The 21284-nt window shown below is 47.8% G+C and overlaps 1 protein-coding gene across 1 annotated transcript in view; it reads right to left on the bottom strand.

The window, feature by feature from the left end:
• The window catches only part of PARVA (parvin alpha), a 154623-nt gene that overhangs the window by 6095 nt on the left and 127244 nt on the right, over positions 1-21284 (bottom strand). Inside the window, exons 6-12 of the mRNA XM_003919842.4 lie at positions 20225-20340; positions 15357-15415; positions 12535-12554; positions 10712-10773; positions 10015-10083; positions 6446-6547; positions 5650-5722 (exon numbers count right to left, since the gene is read on the bottom strand). Coding sequence (XP_003919891.2) covers positions 5650-5722; positions 6446-6547; positions 10015-10083; positions 10712-10773; positions 12535-12554; positions 15357-15415; positions 20225-20340 — 501 coding nt within the window. The remainder of the gene's footprint in view (positions 1-5649; positions 5723-6445; positions 6548-10014; positions 10084-10711; positions 10774-12534; positions 12555-15356; positions 15416-20224; positions 20341-21284) is intronic.

The raw sequence follows: 21284 nt of genomic DNA, 5'->3' as shown, positions 1-21284 counted from the left end.
TCCTGGGAACTCTATCCTGTATAAACAAAGCCTCTTCAAGGCCCTGACCTTATAAACGGTGTGATTAGCAGCTCAGTTCAGTTCTGATAGCCTCTGTGGTCTGGCCCAGGGCCCCTCTCTGGGAGCAGACAGCCAGGACTACAGGGCTCCTGGTTAGATACACCAGAACAGAGGCTGTCTGGCAGCCTGGGGCCAAAGAAGAGGCGGCTTTGGAGATAAAACAGCTTCTGGCGAAGGGGAAAGAGCTCATGGTTGACTCCTCCCATCCACTGGCATTAGTGACTCTTTCCATCAGGAGAGGACCATCCAAAATGAGTTCATGATTCTCTAAATGATGCAGAAGTCAAAGGAAGGAGAGGAACTCTCTTCCCAGCAAAACCTGTCTTTGCACAAAGGGACAAGGCCCTCTGTGGCCATTTGTGACACGTTTCCTTCATCCCGAGGCACTGCTAAGGGCCCTTCTCCAAAGCTTTCCCCTGGGTTCTCTGAAGCCCTTGACCGAGGTGGGAGGCCCCTGCTGGCTCAGGGCTGGCAGCTGGTGGGGCTGGAATTGGTGAGGTGGCGACTAGGCAGTTACTTATGCTCCAGCCCCCAGCCCACCTGGTGCCTCTATCTCATCCTACCTCTGCCTGGCACCTCTGCCCGCTCTCTATTCCCCACTGGGGCAGGATCCATGCTGTACAGATGCTTCTTTTAGCGGTAACCCACTACCCTATCTGGTGGTGAGTTTGCCATTTGCTTTAGTTATTTTAAAAAACTTTTAAGTCACTAAAACATTTTTAAAAATATGACAACCAGAAAAAAAAGATGCAACATATACGCACTGTTTTAAATATTTGAAAATGAACTCCTGCTCATGTCAAAAACAGAACATTGCTAGTAGGCTAGAAGCATCCCTCTCCTTCTACGTTCCCTCCTGCCTTCCCCAGAGATAACCACTGTGCTGATGCTTATGATTACTTTCTTGCTTCTTTTTTCTTTTTTTTGACAGTTTTGCTCTTGTTACCCAAACAGGAATGCAATAGCGTGATCTCACCTCACCACAACCTCCGCCTCCTGGGTTCAAGCAATTCTTCAGCCTCAGCCTCCCAAGTAGCTGGGATTACAGGCATGTGCCACCATGCCTGGCTAATTTTTTGTATTTTTAGTAGAGACAGGGTTTCTCCATGTTTGTCAGGCTGGTGTTGAACTCCCAACCTCAGGTGATCTGCCTGCCTTGGTCTCCCAAAGTGCTGGGATTACAGATGTGAGCCACTGTGCCCGGCCCTATACCTCCTTGCTTTTCTTACCAGTCCTACCATCAACCCTTGCCCTTGAACAGTAGATTCTATTGTTGCCCTTTGCCTATTTCACAGGATTCATCTATGTTGTTGCATGAGCTGCCTGTTTTTAAACAGTTTTATTGAAGCATAGTTATGATTATCCAACTATAATTCTGTAATTGTTCAAGAATAAAGCTTCTTGGCCAGGTGTGGTGGCTCACATCTGTAATCTCAGCATTTTGGGATGTCGAGGCGGGCGAATCACCTGAGGTCAGGAGTTCAAGACTGGCCTGGCCAACATGTAGAAACCCCATCTCTACTAAAAATACAAAACTTAGCTGGGCGTGGTGGTGGCAGCCTGTCATCCCATCTACTTGGAAGGCTGAGGCAGGAGAATCGCTTGAACTTGGGAGGGGAAGGTGGCAGTGAGCCAAGATGGTGCCATTGTACTCCAGCCTGGGTGACAAGAGGGAAACTCAGTCTCAAAAAAAAAAAAAAAAAAAAAAAAAAAAAAATTAAGCTTCTTGATTTATTGTCTACCTCTGGTAGTTTTTCAATGCTTCAAAATCATTGTTTTTGATCATTTTGTCCAGTTTTACACTTGCTTTTCTGCAGAGAACAGTTACTGATCTCTTCATGCTATAGTAACTAGAAGTTCCTTCCCTGACTTCTCAGTTCAGTCTTTTTTATTGTCATGGTTGTATTACAGTCCATGATATGCATATGCTCCAGTTTACACAGGCAGTCTGCTGGCGATGTTCGCTCCAGCTTATGCGTTCTTGGGCTTGTCTCCTGGTGTGTGGATATGTATACGTATGGCTGGAATTGCTATGTCAGAGAGTGTGCTAACTTCCCATTACTGCTGCTGTAAATTAGCATGCATTTTGTGGCCTAAAAACCACACGTATTTATTATATCTGAATTCTGGAACTCAAAAGCCTCAGTCTCACTGAGATAAAATCCAGATGTCAGCACAGCTGCATTTTTTTTTCGGGAGACTCTAATGAAGATCCTTACACTTGCTCTTTCCAAGTGGGGGACGGAATGTGAGGTGGCCATAAGGCAGTTACTCATGTTCTAGCTCCTTACTCATGTTCTAACCCTCTGGGGTTGCCTGCATTCTCTGGCTCTTAAGCCTCTTCCATCCCCAAAGCCAGCAATGGCCAGGTGAGCCTTTCTATGCTACATCACCCTGACACTCCTGACTCCCTCTTCCACTTAAAATAAGGACCCCTGTGATGACATTGGGACCACCTAGATAATGTCATCATCCCCAGACCCTAAATTTGATCACATCTGCAAAGCCCTTTTTGCCATGTGAGATACACATGAACAGGTTCTGAGGGTTAGGACCTAGACATTTTTGGCAGGGGGTGGAGAGAGTGTCTACCACGTTATTTTATAGCATATTCAACTATGTTAGATGAGAATGAACTGTTTTCTACTTTCAGCCAAGTAAGCACTGAATAAAAATAAAATGGCTCTATTGATTTAGAACACCAGCAGTTTCTGGTGCTCCACATCCTTGCTGGCACTTGGTATGATTAGAGTTTTAACCGTTTGTCACTGTTGGCTTCTGCACACTATTGCCTAGGGGAGTGGGGAAGGGGAGTTGAACATTTTCCATATTATCAGCCACTGACCAAGACTTCCCCAAATGAAGTGATCACTTGGAACTAAGCTGCCATCACCTGCCTGGTTTTCCAGCATTGCTTGCCATCTAGACCCGGGTATAAGACTGCTTAAAGTTTAGACATTTAGTCCTACAGACTTCAATCCTGCCTGGTACTAGATGCCTCCTGAGTCCCTGCCTGCCTGTTATTCTGGGTTCTTAACCATATTTGATGATGAGTCTACTTGAAGGGTGATAACAGGGTGACATGTGCATTAGAAGACATGTGGCACAATGCCCTAAATAAAAAGCTGCTAGCTTCATGACAATATTTCTTTTTATTTTCGTTTTTTTTTGAGACAGAGTCTCACTTTGTTGTCCAGGCTAGAGTGCAGTGGTCCAATCTTGGCTCACTGCAACTTCTGCCTCCCAGACTCAAGTGATCCCTTCCCCGTGGCCTCCCAAGGAGCTGGGACTACAGGCATGCACCACCACACGTGGCTAATATTTTTGTACAGATGGGGTCTCACTATGTTGCCCAGGCTGGTCTCAAACTCCTGAGCTCAAGCCATCTGCCTGCCTTGGCCTTCCAAAGTGTTGGGATTACAGGTGTGAGCTTCCATGCTTGGCTATTATTTCAACTGCTCCACTGGTTATGAACTTGATGCTAACCCTTGGCTTATTACTAACTGAGGTACTAAAAGGTCATGAAACTTGGCCAGCAAGTCATCTCAGGTAGAAACCCAGTTTCTGGGGGATTTCAAGGCACAACAGAGCTTTAAGTGTTAAACAGCTTGACAGAGAATGCATTTTCCTGAACTTAAAAATATTTGGTCATGAAAAATGCCTCCACCATAACCAGTTTGATTTTGAAACGTTCTTAAAGAGTTACCCACATTGGCGGCCTTTGAAATGTCTGCACCATTTACAGTACTTCCGAATCTCACTTTCCAGGTAGAAGCATAAAAACCAGAGGGAATGCTGGGATATACATCTCACAAAGTCCAATTTCAGAAAATGCCATTTCCATTCCCCTTTACGTACTGGAAATTTGCAGCATGGGCATGATGCCCTGTGTCATAACAAATAAAACACGTGTTTTTCCATTCACATCTGTCAGTTTCATATTCAGCTTAATAACTGCATAAAAATATCACCTATAATCCAAAATACTCCTATAGATTGATTTACGCTGGGAAAATTATCTGTCCCGAGGGAAAGAAATATCCCAATTCTAAAATACTAGAAGTACTTAACAATCTGTAACTACGAAGTTTCATATTAAGCAGTTTAAGAACATGGAAGCAAAATGGTGGTCAGAACTTTCCCAGTGTGCCTGTCCTCCCAGAAGCAGGGTGCTCATCATCTGCTCACAGAACATGAAGAGTCCATCATTCTCAATGGCACTGGGAAGGCTGGAGTGGCCTTGCCAAAGAGAGAGCCCCAGAGGGACACGAGCCTTGCCAGAGGTCCTCCGCCAGTTCTCAGTTGACAAGGTGGTAATAAATGAGAACGGGGGTTGATGTTGGCTAGAGTCAAGAGATGCTGAAGCAGGAAGAAGTCATGAGACAGGGCCCCCCTTCTTCCCCAGGGGGAACTTTTGCTCATGCCGTCATTCTTTCTGGGATGTGCGTACCTCTCTCCCGGTCTCTATACACCAAAGCTCTACCTGGTCCTTATGGTTTAGCTCCAGTGTCACCATCTCCAGCAACCTCTTCCTCTCCCAAGACAGAAGTGGTATCACCTCAGTTCTCACAGCTTCTTCTTTGTACCTCTTTTACAGCAGTTCCCATGACTGTCATTTCATTTTGCTAACTGGCTGCAACTTTTCTCTTCCCTGATTGGCTGCAAGCGCCTCGAGGTTCGGGATGGTCTTACCCTTCTTGGTATATCATGATGTCCAGAGTCTCAGGCCCACTAGACCAGGGCATGGCCCCCACTAGGTGGGGGTTTAGATGGAGGAGCTCAGGGCAGAGGCAGCAAGAGGGCATGAAAGCCCACCATCCTTACTCATCCACTTGCCCGTAAACTACCAGGAAAGTGTAAGCAAAAGGGCCACAAATGGCATTCTCAATGTTCTCATGGGACATATGCAGAAGATTATTGGCAAAACAGTGGTGACTCACCAGCTCTGGTGACATGGAATACTTCAGTCAGGAAGGGGCAGAAGGCAAACATCTGTACCAAGAAGACTGCAAGGAGAAGCATGCCTCCTCTGATCCCAAATGCATGCGCGCACTCCTAGCATGAGTGTGCAAGGCTGCGGGAGCACTTGTTCCTTCTGTATTTCCCCAGTCTTATATTTACAACGCAAACCCCACATATCAAGCCCTATCCTCAGGCAGAGTCTGAGCAGGCAGAGCTCTGCTTCTGTCAGGATAGTAGAAGCAGTTTTGCTCAGCACAGAACTGTCTGTGCTGCACCTTCACCCTGACTGGCAGGGACACAGCTCTTTGGCAGGTCAGCACCCTGTGCAGGGACAGAAAAGCCTGGAAATCGGACAAGGACAGATCCTGCAGCAGCACTTCTGCTCGGGCCCTGATCCCTGCGATCCCATATGCACGGCATGTGTGGGATTTCAGATTCTTTTCTTCCCCTGGCTATGCAGTTGGCATCTCACAAAGGGTCTCCAAGACTGAGCAGATGCACCAAGCCGCCACCTTCCCCAGCAGTGAGGGCTTCAGAAAATGCTTCCCTCTGCTACAAAATCTGAGTACTTGCATGCAGGGAGAGGGTCTCATTCTGTTGTCACAAACCCGGGAAACAGCAAAGTACCTTCTGGCCGTGGTTTTGGCTTTTCCAACCCTCCATCTTGCATGAGCTCAAAGGCAAAGGAGACATTCAAGACCTGGCAAGACAAATGCAGAGAGCATGCACCATTGCACACCCAGGAGCCCTGGGACCTGACCCTGGGAAGTGAAGGAGCCCAGCACTCTAGCTAGAGGGGCAGAGGATGAACTAATTTCAAGGAAAAATATGGCTACCAAAATGGGCAGGCCACAAGGAGAGTGAGCTAGCTGATCCTAGCTTGCTATTGGAGAAGCTCAAAACCCTCTTCATAACCTACTGTGTTCCTGTGTAAACTACCAGGACTTCAAACTGGGGGTGTCAGTGCACACATTTGGAAGAGTCAGATGGCAGGACACATTCAACAGGCAGAGCACACTTTCTGCTGTGGACCAAATGCCTTTGTGTAGTGAGAAGAATGTGGCAGCCTAGGAGAGGCCATCAGAACCAGGCTAAGTGTGAGCCTCAGGTATGACCAGCTTCACAGTCACTTTCCTTGTCACCTCTGGGGAGAGATGAGTCAGGGCTGGGGCACTTGACAGGAACACAGGGCAGGGGACAAGGGCCAGGCTTCAGGGTAAGGGAGAGGCAGTCAGGGATGCCCAGTGGTCTGCAGGTAGCTCCTTCCCAGCTCAGCTCTTATCATAATGGGCCCCACCTCCAGGCACTGATGACCTTGGGCAGCGGGGAAGCTCTGCCTTTTTCTGCATAGCCTCAGCGTGGGTGTGGGCAGATGAGCTGGGGATGTGGGCTAGAGGGCCTCCCTTGATGTCCTTCTTCTTACCTTCTGTTCGAAGCTGTCCGGGGTCAGGAAGAAGCTGTGCAGGGGCACAAAGTAGCCCTCCAGGAGCCCCATGAGCAGCACCAGGTACACCCCATCTGCAAACTAGAGGGAGAGCCAGCTGATGGCACTGGCTCCTCAGCCTCCCAGCCAATCCCCATCCAGGGGGCCCATCAGCTTCTGTGCTATGCCACCTGAAGCCTACCGCCCCAGGCAGGCTGCTAGCTGGGGGACAGGGGAGGTGGCCTGAGACAAGGAGGTCCGCTCTGCCCCGTGTGTGGCTGGCCCAGCACAGGAGCCACAAGCCCATGGCTGATCTCGGCTGACCCAGTATTTACTGAGCAGAGGCTGTGTAGCAACTCCCTGTCTAGGCATGGGGACCAGAGCGTGGGGGTGGTCTGAGTGGCTCCTGCCCAGGAGGAGTGGACAACCTAATAGGGAAACATTAGGGCAATGCACGGCTGCTCTGATGGAAGGAAGCACGGTGGCTTGAGTGGGGTTGAGAAAAGTCACCCATAAGCACCAAAGGCATCAGAGGAGTCTTCCGGAGGGGACAGCGTCTGAGAGGAGGGCTCAGGATGAGCAAGACTGACTAGAGTGGGGCAGAGGGAGGAGGGGGAGGTGATGTCCACAGTGAATGGCATGAGGCTCCTGGGGTGATCTGTGCTTTCCGAACAGAGAAAGACCTAGTGTCGTATAGGCCTGGGTGCTCTTCTTTCTCCCATCTCTCTTCGGCATTACAGCAGCAGAGTGCAGCTGTTATGAATGTGGGCTCTGAGGCCCGGCCTCCCCAGTGCAAATTCCAGCTCTCTCACCTACCAGCTGTGTGCCTTGGGCAAGTTATGTCACTTCTCTGTAATCATATCTCCCATCTGTGAAACAGGGATGGTAATAGTATAGTATCTACGTCACAGAGTTATCATGAGGACCAAGCCAGTTAATACGTGGAGAGGGCCTGTAACCTGCTTAGCGTGCAGCATTGAATAAATATTAACTATTGCCATTACTGTCTGGGAAAACAACAAAGCAATCGGGACATGGCTTACTGGCTCTTGCTGGCAAAAGCAGAACTATGTGCTGAGGGCCCTGGCAAGAGGCTTGGAGCCTGGTCCCTTCCTAGGCAGAAGAGGCCAGATGAGTTGTGAAACCAGGCCCAAGGGACAGGAGAGTCCTTGACTAATTGCAGAGGCTGCTGGTCTTCTGCTCAGGGCTGGGTGAGGTAGGCACGCACTAAGTGCTCAGGGCAGGCTTGTGGAGGCCGGGATGATGGACCTTGGGAGGAGTAGGGGTTCCAGGTGTGGGGGATAGACTAAGCAAAGACACAGAGGCCAGATGCACATCCGACATTCTAGAACCCTTTCAAAGGAGGCCGGGCCACCAAATGTTTGTGAGTATAAACAGCAGCTAGGGTTCATAGAAGGCCGAATTTCTTGGAATCACTTAGGAGCCCAGAGCCTGCTCAGAGAGCTTTCCCGGTAGCCAGCTGGCCGGCCTGTGGCTCAGCCTTCGTTGAGGGCAGAAGACCCTGAGCTTGGGCTTGCCTTAAACGCAGCTCCTGGCTGAGTGCAGTAGTTCATGCCTATAATCACAGCACTTTGGGAGGCTGAGGTGGGCAGATTGCTTGAGTTCAGCAGGAGTTCAAGACCAGCTTGGGCAACATGGTGAAACCCTGTCTTTACTAAAAATACAAAAAAATTAGCTGGGTGTGATGGTGCATGCCTGTAGTTGGGGGGGGTGGGGGGGTGGGGGGGTGGGGGGAGGGGTGGGGGGAGGGGTGGGAGGATCACCTGAACCTGGGAAGTCAAGGATGTAGTGAGCCATGGTTGTGCCACTGCACTCCAGCCTGGATGACGGGAGTAAGACCCTGCCTCAAAATCAAAAGGGTAGCTCCTCCCAGCTTCCATCCATCAGGCCTGCAACTCAGGTGGGAGGGGCCTGAGCATGACTAACCCTAGGTGGACATCGGAGAGCAGACCCCAGAGTCTATCAAAATCAAGGCCCTTCTGGTGGGAGCTGAGCAACTAGGCTTCATTCCAGCTATGGTGAGAAGGAGTTAGGAGTAAAAAAATCCAATCTGTGGTTAGGGTTGGGGTCACTCACAGCTCTGAGTGCCAGGCTTAGACTGCTCCCCAACTCCCATGGTTGGTTCCACTGACTTGGTAGGAATAGCAGATCAAACTGCAGGGACCCAAAGAGCTTGTCAGTCACCCCTGTCATAGCACTCCCTGCCCTGAGCCCACTGCAGCTCACTCAAGGAAGCCTCACTTTTCTAGAACATTCTTTATTTCCTACAAGAGTGTATGAAGCTAATTTCACAGTCTAGACACACTCAGGTGGAGCTCAGCAACAGACTGGCATTTGCCTTTAAAATAAAAGGAGGTACCCAGATGATTGAAAGTGAAGCACAAGGCAGAAGTTCACCAAGAATGAAAGGGAGTGGAGAAGCAGTATTCATCAGTCTCAAAGTATCTCCCCAGTAAAAATTAGTTAAGTGTAAAGGGAAGAAAAATAACTTTATAGTAGGGAAATCTGGTGAACACCACCCTAACCAAATAATCCAACTTATCACTAGCAAGATGCCCTGGGAAGAACACAGCCTTACTTGGGGAGTGCTCTTAATGAAAATGCATGACCTGAATCTAATATGCGGGGAAAAGACAGTCTATAAACCAAGTGGCCTGAACGCTTCAAAAAGTGTCAATGCCATGACAAGAAAGGCCAAGGAGTTGTTCTATATTAAAGAGAGAGTAAAGAGATGTGACAAGTAAATGCAGCATGTGAGCACACTGGGGGAACTGGCAAAATCTGAACAGAGTGTTTTTTCCAACTGTATGCTGTTGCCATTTTAGTAGGTTAAAAGCAGGAGGCCGGGTGCAGTGGCTCACGCCTGGAATCAGCCTTGGGAGGCCGAGGTGGGAGGATCACCTGAGGTCAGGAGTTTGAGACTAGCCTGACCAGCATGGTGAAACCCTGTCTCTATTAAATACAAATAATTAGCCAGGCGTGGTGGTGCATGCCTGTAATCCCAGCTACTTGGGAGGCTGAGACAGGAGAATCAAATCGCTTGAACCTGGGAGGTAGAAGTTGCAGTGAGCTGAGATTGTGCCATTGCACTCTAGCCTGGGCAACAAGAGTGAAACTCTGTCTCAAAACAACAACCAAACAGTCTAATGTCAGCAATTTCATATGATTCAGTCTAAAGAGATTAATGTATTGAATTATGTTAAAACTGCCTGCCTTTGATAACTATACTGTGGTTATCTGAGAATGTGCTTGTTCTTGAGAGACGTATGCTCAAGCATTTAGGGGTGCAGAGAAACAGAGAGGTGTGGCCAAATATTAACAATTGGTGCATCCAGGTGAAGACTATGAGTATTTGTTCTTGTAACTTTTCATAGTAAAACCTTGGAAAAAATCCACAGAGATGCAGTTCAACCCTCGGAGTGGAACAGATTCCCATGCCCTCATCCCGCTGGGCTGGAAAAGCCCTCCTGGCTATATGTGGTGGGTCACTTAGAACAGGCGCTGTAGGGCAGGGCCTGCCTCCACCTGTGCTAGGGGCTGTCACTTACCTGGGTTTCCAGTTCTGTGACCTCCAGGTTCAGTTTATTCAGGTGCTTATTCACAAAAGTGATGAGTGTCTAAAAGAGAAGCAGAGAGGCCTTGAGCTGGGGACTCAGACTAGTGCAGGCGTCCTGTGGCTACCCCATGACTCCCATGAGGGTGAAAGCACAGGATAAGGCCTAGCCAAGAGCCCCGGGCCCAGGAGCTCTCTCTGCAAGGGTCTTTGAGTGTACAGGGAGGGCCACAGGCTCCAGCCCTTGCAGTCCCACACAACTCAGGGCTGTGGAAGGAACAAGGAGGCCACAAGAGGCAGAATAGTAGGAGGAGTGTCTGAGCCGGTGTCGGGGCGAAGTGAGGGGCTGAGATAAAATGATTCCACTGGGTCTCTCCCTCCTGTCCCTTCTCTTGTGCAGGTGCCTGGGCCAGGGAGACAGGGAATTCTGTGAGGAGCAGGGAAGGCTGGGATTGCTGGGGTTAGCCTGGTGGAAAGACAGGGTGCTTATGCTGACGGAGAGGAAAAGGCCTGGTGAGACATCCAGTGAGGATCAGACAGGTACAAGGATGGCATGGGGGAAAGCCCTGTGTGTGCAGAGATTAGGTGATGGCACCGGTTCCCACAGGAAGCTTGCAAGCTGCAGGGGTGGGTCTTCCCAATGCTCTGCTGCATCTCGCTTCCCTCTCTCTGTCCCAGGCACCCTTTCTCACCTTTTTCACCACATTCAGCTTGTCTGGGGCATGGTCGAACAAGGTGTCAAAGGCGTCACGTTCTGAAAAAGAGGCAAACACAGTGTGGAGCACCAGAGCTGATCCCTGGCAGGGAAGCCCACCTGAGGTCCCAGGGCCAGGCGCCTCTCAAGGTAACAGGGTCAACTATCCATGGGAAGCCTCTGGGGTAGAGACTGTGCTGGGAACTCTGGTATGTGATTTGGGGCTAAAATCCAGGGTGATTCTCACCCTGGGAGCCTGTGTCTGTGTCCATGCGCGCGTACATTATCGGGCTGGGGCAGGCTCAGGGCTCTCTTAGACAGTGTGACCCGGGATTAGTCATTTCCCTTCACTCTTTTCCATTCTATCCTGATTTAGCCATGGTTCAGGTGTTTCTGAAACTTTGTAGAGGGAGGATATATTATCCAACTATTAAATCATTTCACCCCCTAATTTTCAAAAACAGGAGACCCAAGACAAACAAGCTGGCAGAGGGCATAGAGAAGAGGGCTGGGAGCCAGGGATGGGATATGAGCTCTTCCTCTTAAGTGATCTAGGCCACTTCTACTCTTTGTGCCTTAGTTCCCTCTTCTATAAAATGTCATCTTAAAAATAAACCTCCCTCAGGTTTTTCATGAGGACGAAGGGTGAGAACAAGTATGCACATGTTCTGTAAAGTCTGACATGTTCTCCTGAAGGGAATATGTTTTAGCATGATTGAAATATCTCAAAATATTACCCACAGTAAATTACCAGGATCATAGAAAATAGCAAAGCTGTGCTCCCCGCAGGGATGCTCCTTGCTGCAGCCTCCATGTTCTCAGAACCAAGAGTTGACACAGTGGAAGGGATCTGACTCAGGGAAAGAGAAGGGTCTCCGAGGTGAGCCTGGGGCTGGGAGGCTGGGAGGCTGGGAGACCCTGAGGCCTGCCTTTCCCAACTCTGGCACCAATGGGTAAATCTGAGCCTACCAGGAAGGGAACAGTGATCTCTAAACATTCATGGACTTCATAAACAAGCCCAGTCCTGAGAAACGGAAGAGACAGGAGCTGCGATGAGGGAAGGAGGAGAAGACAGCCTCTAGAAGGGCTGGACAGAGTGGGAAGGGGGGACAGTCTTTGTGTTCATACATGGGTTCCTTTATTTCCATGACAGCATTAGAGCAAAACTGCCCTGAAAATGCCCAGGACCCATCCAGAAGCCTTGGGCAAGCTAATGAATCTTTCTGGGCTCCAGGTCTCTCATGTCTAAAATGAGGATAATTACAGTTGATATTTCAGTGGGATGTTCTGAGCATTAGGTGATTTAATATCTAGAAATATTTTAGCATACTTCCTAGGATACAGAAAATGCTCAACACTTTTTTTTTTTCTGAATACACTTTCGGTTCTCTTTAAGATTATTATATTGGTTTATCCATGTGCACACCTATAACCCACTAAGCACTTGCAAGTAGTGTACTGGAATGAATACTAAACTGGAGTTAAGTGCTGGATAAACTGAAAGCATAATCTCCTCCCTCACCCTTGGGCTATGGGGTCTCGGGGTGTAATTGTGGCTTCCTGTGTTTATCATGAAAGTCAGAGCTACAAAAGTGCTTCATAAATGGCAAGGTCAACGGCCTGATAACTTTCAAGACAACTGTGCAGGTGTAGGTAGTCTTTTTCCCGCCAGCAAGCTGTCCCTCCCAACCCAATTTGCCATGTCACCAGGCTGGTGCAAACATATATCCTGGTGACAAGCTTAGAGCTCGTCCTTCCCAGATGCTGCAGAATGAAGCCTCAGTGCAGCCACCAGTGCCAGGGGTTTCTTATACGACTTACCATGCCTCCCGGAAAGAGCCCTGGAGGAAAAAGAGAAAGAAAAGAGTGTGACTCTTCTGCTGTCCCTTACAAGAGGCCAGTCCTCTGAAAGGCTACTCCATCACTGCTGGAAGCCCACCCCATGCTGCCTGCCACCCACCTGCCTTGGTTGAGAAGCTCAAAAAGCCTTCTTCCATTGGCACTGTATTCTGCACAGCCTCTCATTACCAAGACTTTACCACATTACCACCCATTTCCCCCCCGATGTTACACAGATCTAGGAGTGTAGTGCAAAGAAGCCTGGCATAGTGATGCCTAAAGGATTACTTTTTACCTTAGATTTTCAACCAGAAAATCTTAGGATTCTTATGGGTGAACTCGAGCAACCCCTCAATGTGGAATTTTACTGCCTCGGTTGCTGTGGGCAAGTCAGTTTTGTCTCTCTCCTGTCCATCCTGTAATGCCCACCAAGATGAACCTGCCATTGACCCAGGGTAGGTTTTCTTGAAGAGTGCAGGAACTGGAACCACACTCAGGGCGGAGAAGCACTGAAGTATCAAGAGCACAGCTTTAAAGACAGATCACTGAAGTTTAAATTGCACTGATTTTTTTTTTTTGCTGTGTGACTGATACGGTTTGACTGTGTCCCCACCCGAATCTCAACTTGAATTGTGTCTCCCAGAATTCCCACATGTTGTGGGAGGGACCCAGGGGGATGTAACTGAATCATAGGGGCTGGTCTTTCCCATGTTATTCTCATGATAGTGAATAATTCTCAAGAAATCTGATGGGTTTATCAGGGTTTCCTCTTTTGCTTCTTCCTCATTTTCTCTTGCTACTGTGTGAGAAAAGCCTTTCGCCTCCTGCCATGATTCTGAGGCCTCCCTAGCCATGTGGAACAGCTAAGTCCAATTAAACCTTTTTTCATTCCCAGTTTTGGGTATGTCTTTATCAGCAGTGTGAAAACAAACTAATACAGTGACCTTGGGCAAGCTAATGCACCTTTCTGGGCACCAGGTCTCTCATCTCTAAAATGAAGATAATTATGGCAAATACTTCAATTGATGTTGTGAGCATGAAATGATTTAGTATCTAGAAATATTTTAGCATAATTCCTAGTATATAGTAAATGCTGAAGACTTTTTTTCCAAATACATTTTTGGTTCTCGTTATGATTATTATATTGGTTTATTCATCCACACACCTATCAATCACCCACTAAGTGAGCACTTGCAAGTACTGCCCTGGAAACAATAATGAACTTGGAGTTAAGTGCTAATAAACCAAGGGCACAGTCTCTTCCTCACCCTTGGGCTGTGGGGCTTTAGGGGGTGTAATCACGGCTTCATGTGTTTACTATGAACATCAGTAGATAGGAAAGTGTTCCATAAACGGTACTGTGTTGTCATTATTAGGATGTGGCACCCATGTTTATGTCTTTGTGGCAGAGAGTGGGGCCATAGAAAGCATAATGTGCATCTGAGAGACTGTTTGATAATCTGAAACTTCACACTCCCCGATTCAGGAGTTTCTCCCAGGCCATGCTCCTCTCTGCTCTGTTGTCTTCTTTCCCAGAGGTGAAATAGGGGGCACAGACAAGCCCAGTATGGGGGAGGGTGGTAGGCAGTGGGACAGTGAGGAATTCTGCTCCTTTCCCAGCAGGCCTGGCCCCTCCCATCCCTCACAGAACCGAGGCCAAGGTGTGCCCTCTATATTAGCTGACCCTTCAGCTACCAAGACTGGCCTCTGATGATACGGAAGCTGCTTGATGGGGTCTCCGTAGGCCATAAACAGGGCATCTTGGGAAGGGCCACTCTACATCTCTGGCCCCTGGTCTTGGCCTGAAATGCCCAGGCCCCTTAGTCCTTGTTAAGCCATGTGCACAATGTGGTCTAGATGGGCAGTGCCCTGGACTTCTGTCAGCCGTGGCTGGGGAGGGAGCGGGAGGGAACCTCCAAGAGACTGGCTGGGCTTGGAAGGTGCAGGTCAGCTGTGCTGGAGAAAAGCTGGAACAGGAGCTACAGAGGGCAAGGGAAGGAAGGCATAGCTGTGACCACAATAAATCCTCCCTACCTCTCTGGTGGGGGAAGCTGAGGTTAGAGCGGTTAAGGGACTCACCTGTTAAGTGGCATAGCCTGGATTTGGATTCAAGTTGGGTTGGCTTAGCAGTCCCTGCTCTTTGCACTAAGTTGTTCTTGTTCAAGGGGGACTCAGAGAAAAGTCTGGGGAGCAGGGAATGCTGAAAGCAAACTGCCTGGCTTTGCATGGGGCCAGGGCTCAGTTCTGCTCGTGATCACAAACCCACCCCACACTATCCATCTTTTTTCTGCTTGAGGACAAAACTCCTGTTCTTCATGGCAAACTTTTGATAGGTTCTGATATCCCACTTTCTAAAAATAAATGGAAAAAAAAAATACCAAACTAAAAGACAACTCTAAGGTAGGGAGGCTTTCTGGGTCATGGCACATGACCAAATCGATTCAGAAAAAAAGGAAAAACGTCCTTTTGAACGTTAACAATTTAACTTCAACCCAGTGTTTATGGCATGACAATTTCATGCTGGGTTGGCTTTTTTTGGGCACGCTTTTTCCTGGAGTGGCACAAAATTAGAATTTTTCAATCACTGCTAATTCCCTCTCCCCACCTCCCCACCCAAGTTTGTACCTTAAGCATTGAGAGGCATGTTTTGAATGCATGGAAAAGGCTAAACCATAATCATTGGCTGAAGTCTAATCCCTCCTGCAATCCCAATAAATGAAAACTAAATATCAGCAAATGGATGAATTTCGGAGAAACATCTGTGTTCCATTACAGAATCGCTGGCAACAATGGTGTTGACATACTCTGTGTTACCAGTTATTTCCTCTTGGATTTGCCGAGACTGGAGGATTCCTTCTCGTTTCTGAAATGGGGGGTGGGGGAAAGGGGTTGGGAGGAGAAGAGAAAACTATGCTTTAGAAAAATACAGAAACACTGATGAGCATTCCTGATATCGGGAAAGTTACTGGTGTTTAAGAAATGCACCCGAGATAAGATAATGCTGGAAGTGAGAGGAGGTCCTGCTTTTCTGGGACTGGACCGAACCATTAGGACGCAAGTGCAGTTAGTGTTTAGTCCAAACAAGTAGGCTGTTTCTTGGATGGTGAATCTTTCCTTTCTTTATTGGAAGACATTCTGCTGGAAGCAAACTGTTTGCCTCCTGGAGTAATCCACAATAAACCAAATGGAAATGAAGGCCAGGGTGTGTCTGCCCTCCAGCTGGGGCCACAGAGGGAAGCTGAGAAACACATTTAACTGGGGGGCTGGGTGGAAGAACTGAGGCCAACTCAGGGAATTCAGACTAGAGGCAGAGGTTTTTGTTTTTGTTTTGTTTTTGTTTTTGTTTTTTTTTTTAAACTGATAAATATAGGAGCTTTTAAATAAGTAGTACAGTCCTCACTCAGGTAACTAGCTTATTCTCTGAGAAAAGGTTAAGCATGTTGGAAACCCCCCCATCCAGCACCCATCCATCCGTCCGTTATCTGTCCTTCCTTCTCCCATCAACTCATCCTCTTTCTTATGCCATTAATCAGTGCCTTCTATATACAAGACCCTGTGCTGGAGTTAGAACAAATACTATGGAGTATATGATACGGTTTCTGCCCTTGAGGAGCTTAGAGTCAAATGGGAGAGATGAAGCAGACACCTGAGAATGCTTTCCCCAAACAGTCCTGGTTTATGCCTGATGTCCCAGCATGTTAGTCGGATTCCCTTTCATCTCAAAAGTGTCATGGATAATAGATTATATGGTCACCCTCTCCAGAAAGTGCTGAACGCAGGCCAAAAGCAAGCACTTTTAGCTAGAATGGTCAGGGAAACCTTCCAAGGGGAGGGGGCCCTGGGGCTGAACTTCAAAGACAGATAGGGTTTGGCTGGGCACTGAGAAGGGGTCACTTCAGCGGGAGGAATGGCCCCAGCCAGGAGGCAGAACGCATAAATGTGTTCCAGAGGCCGTCGGGGGGAGGGCGGCTGCCATCAGTCAGTGGGCAGCTCTGAATGCGTTTGGAGGGTTTACACTGCATTGTGTGGGCATGGGAGCTGATGAAGGAGGTAACGTTAGGGTTCGGGAAGACTTTCTGATGGGTGTGAGGAGGGAGATTCAACCTATCAGGTCCCTCCACAGCCAGCACCAGACAACTGGAGGATGGTGTGGACATAGCAAGCGACTGACAAACGCATCTTCCCCAAGACTGAGATGAGTGTAAAAAAAGGAGCCTCCGAACGTGGGTGGCTCACCTGAGCCCTGCCTTCTTGAGCCTCCTGCCCAAAGTTCCAGAAACAGCCACAGAAACCAGCATCCTTGTGAAATTTTACAGAAGAAAGGAAGAGCTGGATAAGGCCAAGAGTCGATCTGGCTTAGATTAAGAATGGACTTAGCAAAATAAAAAAGGTAAAAGAAAAAAAAAAAAGATCATTTAAAGGGGACCAGGTAAGATAAATCTTGAATTGGTTCCCTTTATCATTTAAAGAGGACCAGTTCAAGGTAAATCAGAACTTCTTTCCACATGCAGTTTCGACACAGGCAATGTTTTCATGTGGGGCTAATGGAGTCTGTGTCCTTGTCCTGCATGGCCATTCACAGACTAAAACCTCAACTCCAACTTCATGCAAAATTAAATGCTTCTGCAAAGAATGGAAAAGAAATCTGGGTTAAGTAACCCCTCACACAGCATCCTGATTCATCTCTACCCATTATTTGTTCCCTGTGGTTCAGTCTGTGACTCACCACCAATTCCGAGTCCTGCTTCTGTGCCTGTTCAACCTGCTAAAGCAAAAACACCCCATAAAACCTGATGTGCATTAATGCCATTTTATGGAACGTGTCCTCCTTTCTCCCGCATGCTAACAAAACAGCATACAGGAGAAATTAAACCAACAACAGCCTTCTGATGGCCTATAATTGAGCTCAAAATAAGGCAGGAGACACAGGCTTGCAATGACCACTGTTTCAAAATAGAAGCCCCCTCTCTCCTGCTCACATTTGCAGTCATCATTATTGTTTTCTGTCTGTAGTAATTCCAGCAGGCAGATTTTATTATTTCTATTAGAGGGCTGTTTATTCTAGCAGATAAGAAAAGTCCTAAGATGTTCAACAAATTTATGCACCAAGAACTGGAATGGATTGTCACAGAACAGAAGATAAAGAGGGGCAATTTAAATAAAAGTCGTTACCTCCTCTAGTGATAAAAGAGCTATTATAAATGAATATAATGACAGTATGTTTACTTATGAAAATAATTTTTAAAAATTTCAATGTTAGGGATATGTGGTCACTTTTAAAGTACTCTTTCATGAACTGTTACAGGAACCATGATTTAAAAAACAAATAGATTATATTTTCCAGAGCAGCCTGAGGTTCACAGCAAAACTGAGAGGAAGGTACAGACATTTCCAGAGATTTACTATGTATTCCCTGCCTCGACACATACATGGCCTCACCCACTTTCAACATCCTACATCAGAATGATACACTTTTCATGGCTGATGAACTTATAATTGATATTGTCACTATCACCCAAAGTCTGTAGTTCACATAAGGGTTCACTCTTGGTGCTGTTCATTCTATGGGTTTCAATAAATGTGCAGTGACATGTACCTAAAAATCCTCTGTGCTCCCACCTATTCATTCCTGCCTCCCTAATTGTAGTCTTTAAAAACACAAAGAATGTTAATAAAAATAGCATGATCGAGATGACCTGGACTCACTAGGAAGATGCTTGAACCAGGGTACTCTGAGTTGGCCACATATCTACAGCAGACATAAAATGCTTAGTGCCATGTTTGATACAGGTGAGGAGCTCAATGAGGACAATTAGGGCCCTTTGGTCAGTAGCATTTAGTATCTGAGCCACACACATTCCCATTTTCTTTCACTCATTCATTCATTTGATGGAGTTTTGCTCTTGTTGCCCAGGCTGGAGTGCAATGGTACGATCTTGATTCATCACAACCTCCACCTCCCGGGTTCAAGTGATTCTCCTGCCTTAACCTCCCAGGTAGCTGGGATTACTGGCATGCGCCACCACACCTGGCTAATTTTGTATTTTTAGTAGATATGGGGTTTCACCATGTTGGCCAAGTTGGTCTTGAACTCCTGACCTTAGGTGATCCACCGCCTCGGCTTCCCAAAATACTGGGATTACAGGCATGAGCCACTGTGCCTGGCCTACATGTTCCCATTTTCTGTGAGCTCCTGACAGCCCTCTCAGCTTCTTATTTGTAGTCCTATCTCCTCGGCAGGCAGGGCTGAGGTGTCATATTCCTGTTATACCTTCTTGATGCCTAGTGGAGTTAAGTACCCAGAGATGTGGAAGAAATAGTTTTTCATTGGGGGACAACTGATCAGTTGATTAGGACATTGTCCTCCTCTCCTCCTGTTAACAGCTGATCCCTGAAAGTTCAACTCAAAGTCCTTTGTCTTGGAAACTGGCCCGGTCTGATCAGGCACAGTTTCCCAGCCCTCAAAGCTTTTTCTCACCAAGGCATGGCTGAGCGGCCATTATTCCCTATTCCCAGAGCCTGTATTGCCAAGGAGCTGCTTAGGTGGAGAGTTCCTCTTGCTGTATGTTTATTTGCAAAAGAACAGAAACAAGCAAACAAAAGGATGACCTTTGGCTAAATGGGTATAAAGTTGGAAAATAAAATTGAATTTGAGTATTTAATGGGGTTAGGAGTGGAGTGAGATAGTCATGGGGAGAGAGCACACCCTCACTGTGGAAATTACACAGCCATATGTGAATGGAAATTCCATCCAACAATCCGGAAAAGATGACCTGAGATCCCAGCTGTGCTCCTGTGGGTGGGTGAAAGGTGGCAGTGCCTTTAATACAGACATGGCCAGTTGGGGTCTCTCTCAAATGCACACACATGTACACACACACTCCCTTATATGCACAGATATCTTTTCCCCATAGATAAGTATCATTTGTTTAACCAAAATATTATGGTTTTCCATGGTTTGCAGGGCACCTGCACACTCCTGTATACAAACTCACACACATACACCTCTTTCCTCCTGCCCCCATTACACACAGTTCACATATATACCACACACCCTCAACTACACATTACACAGAAAACTCATAAAACACATAAACCATAGGCACATACCCCACACAAGGCTATCTGTACACAAGCACATTCTCTTCCATCTTGTGGACACTTACCAGGGGAAGCCAATATGCATCAGAAAGCTCACTCACTACCTCCCAATATCCTGCACACCCAGCTCACTCAGCATTCATTCAGCCTTCCTTCTTTTTTTTTTTTTTTTTTTGAGACGGAGTTTCGCTCTTGTTACCCAGGCTGGAGTGCAATGGCGCGATCTCGGCTCACTGCAACCTCCGCCTCCTGGGCTCAGGCAATTCTCCTGCCTCAGCCTCCTGAGTGGGTGGGATTACAGGCACGCGCCACCATGCCCAGCTAGTTTTTTTTTTTTTTAGTATTTTTAGTAGAGACGGGGTTTCACTATGTTGACCAGGACGGTCTTGATCTCTCGACCTCGTGATCCACCTGCCTCGGCCTCCCAAAGTGCTGGGATTACAGGCTTGAGCCACCGCGCCCGGCCTCAGCCTTCCTTCTAATGATCTACTAGATATGCCTTGGCTCTCATAGGAACTCGGCCTCCACAACTCTTTTGAGACACAGATGTTTGTAGTGTTATCTGTCTTACCTGGACCACAACCACTTGGATGGAAACATGGTCTGGGAGTCGGATGGGTGCCCGGAAATACTGAGACAGAGCCACGAGCAGGTGTAGGATGGCCACCAGGCTCTTGGCATGAACAGCTGAAATGAAAGAAGAGGGAAAATTATAGCATCTTCTTCCAGGTTCTAGACAACATAAGCAGATGTTCAAAGTATCGTAGTATGTCACGGATAGAGTTTGGATATTTGTCCCTGCCCAAATCTCATGCTGAAATGTAATCCCCAGTGTTGGAGGTGGGGCCTGGTGAGAGGTATTTGGATCATAGGGTGGATCCCTCATGAATGGCTTAGTGCCATCCCCTTGGTGATAAGTACACTCGTGCTCTGAGTTCACAAGAGATCTGGTCGTTGAAAAGTATATAGCATCTCCCCGAGGCCCACTCTCCCTCTTGCTCCTGCTTTCGCCATGTGAAGTGCTGCCATGCGAAGTGCCTGTTCCGGCTTTGCCTTCTGCCTTGAGTAAAAGGTCCCTGAGGCCTCCCTAGAAGCCACACAGATGCCGGCCAGTTAAACCTCTTATTTATACATTACCCAGCCTCAAGCATTTCTTAATGGCAATGCATGAATGGCCTAATACATCAACCCAATGTCCCTTTATACCATGCCTGAGGGTCAGGGGACACCTGTGGTCATCACGGGCCTCACTCTGGGCCCCCGCAAATCTCTCCTTTCTTGAGGCAGGGTCTGGCTCTGATGCTCAGGCTGGAGTGCAGTGGCACAATCCTAGCTCGCTGCAGCCTTGAAATCCTAGGCTTGAGCAATCCTCCCGCCTCGGCCTTTGTGGAGTAGCTGGGACTACAGGCATGTGCCGCCATGCCCGGTGCCCTCAGTTCCTTGCCAGGCCCCATGGAGCTCTTTCTTGGGTCATGTTATTGCCAGGTTTCCAATGTGACACCTCTCTAATCCCAGGTTTCCATCAGGACACTGACAACTGCTGAGTTCTAAGCTCAGATCTGCTCTCCCCAAGTCCCATGTCCCTGCCCACTCCACTCTAATCACCATGAGCATGTCTGCTCTGCACTCCA

The sequence above is a fragment of the Saimiri boliviensis genome, chromosome 6, assembly GCF_048565385.1.
Source record: "Saimiri boliviensis isolate mSaiBol1 chromosome 6, mSaiBol1.pri, whole genome shotgun sequence".
Taxonomy (NCBI): Eukaryota; Metazoa; Chordata; class Mammalia; order Primates; family Cebidae; genus Saimiri; species Saimiri boliviensis.
The sequence above is the reverse complement of the archived record's forward strand: the minus strand, read 5'-3'. Positions and strand labels throughout refer to the sequence as shown.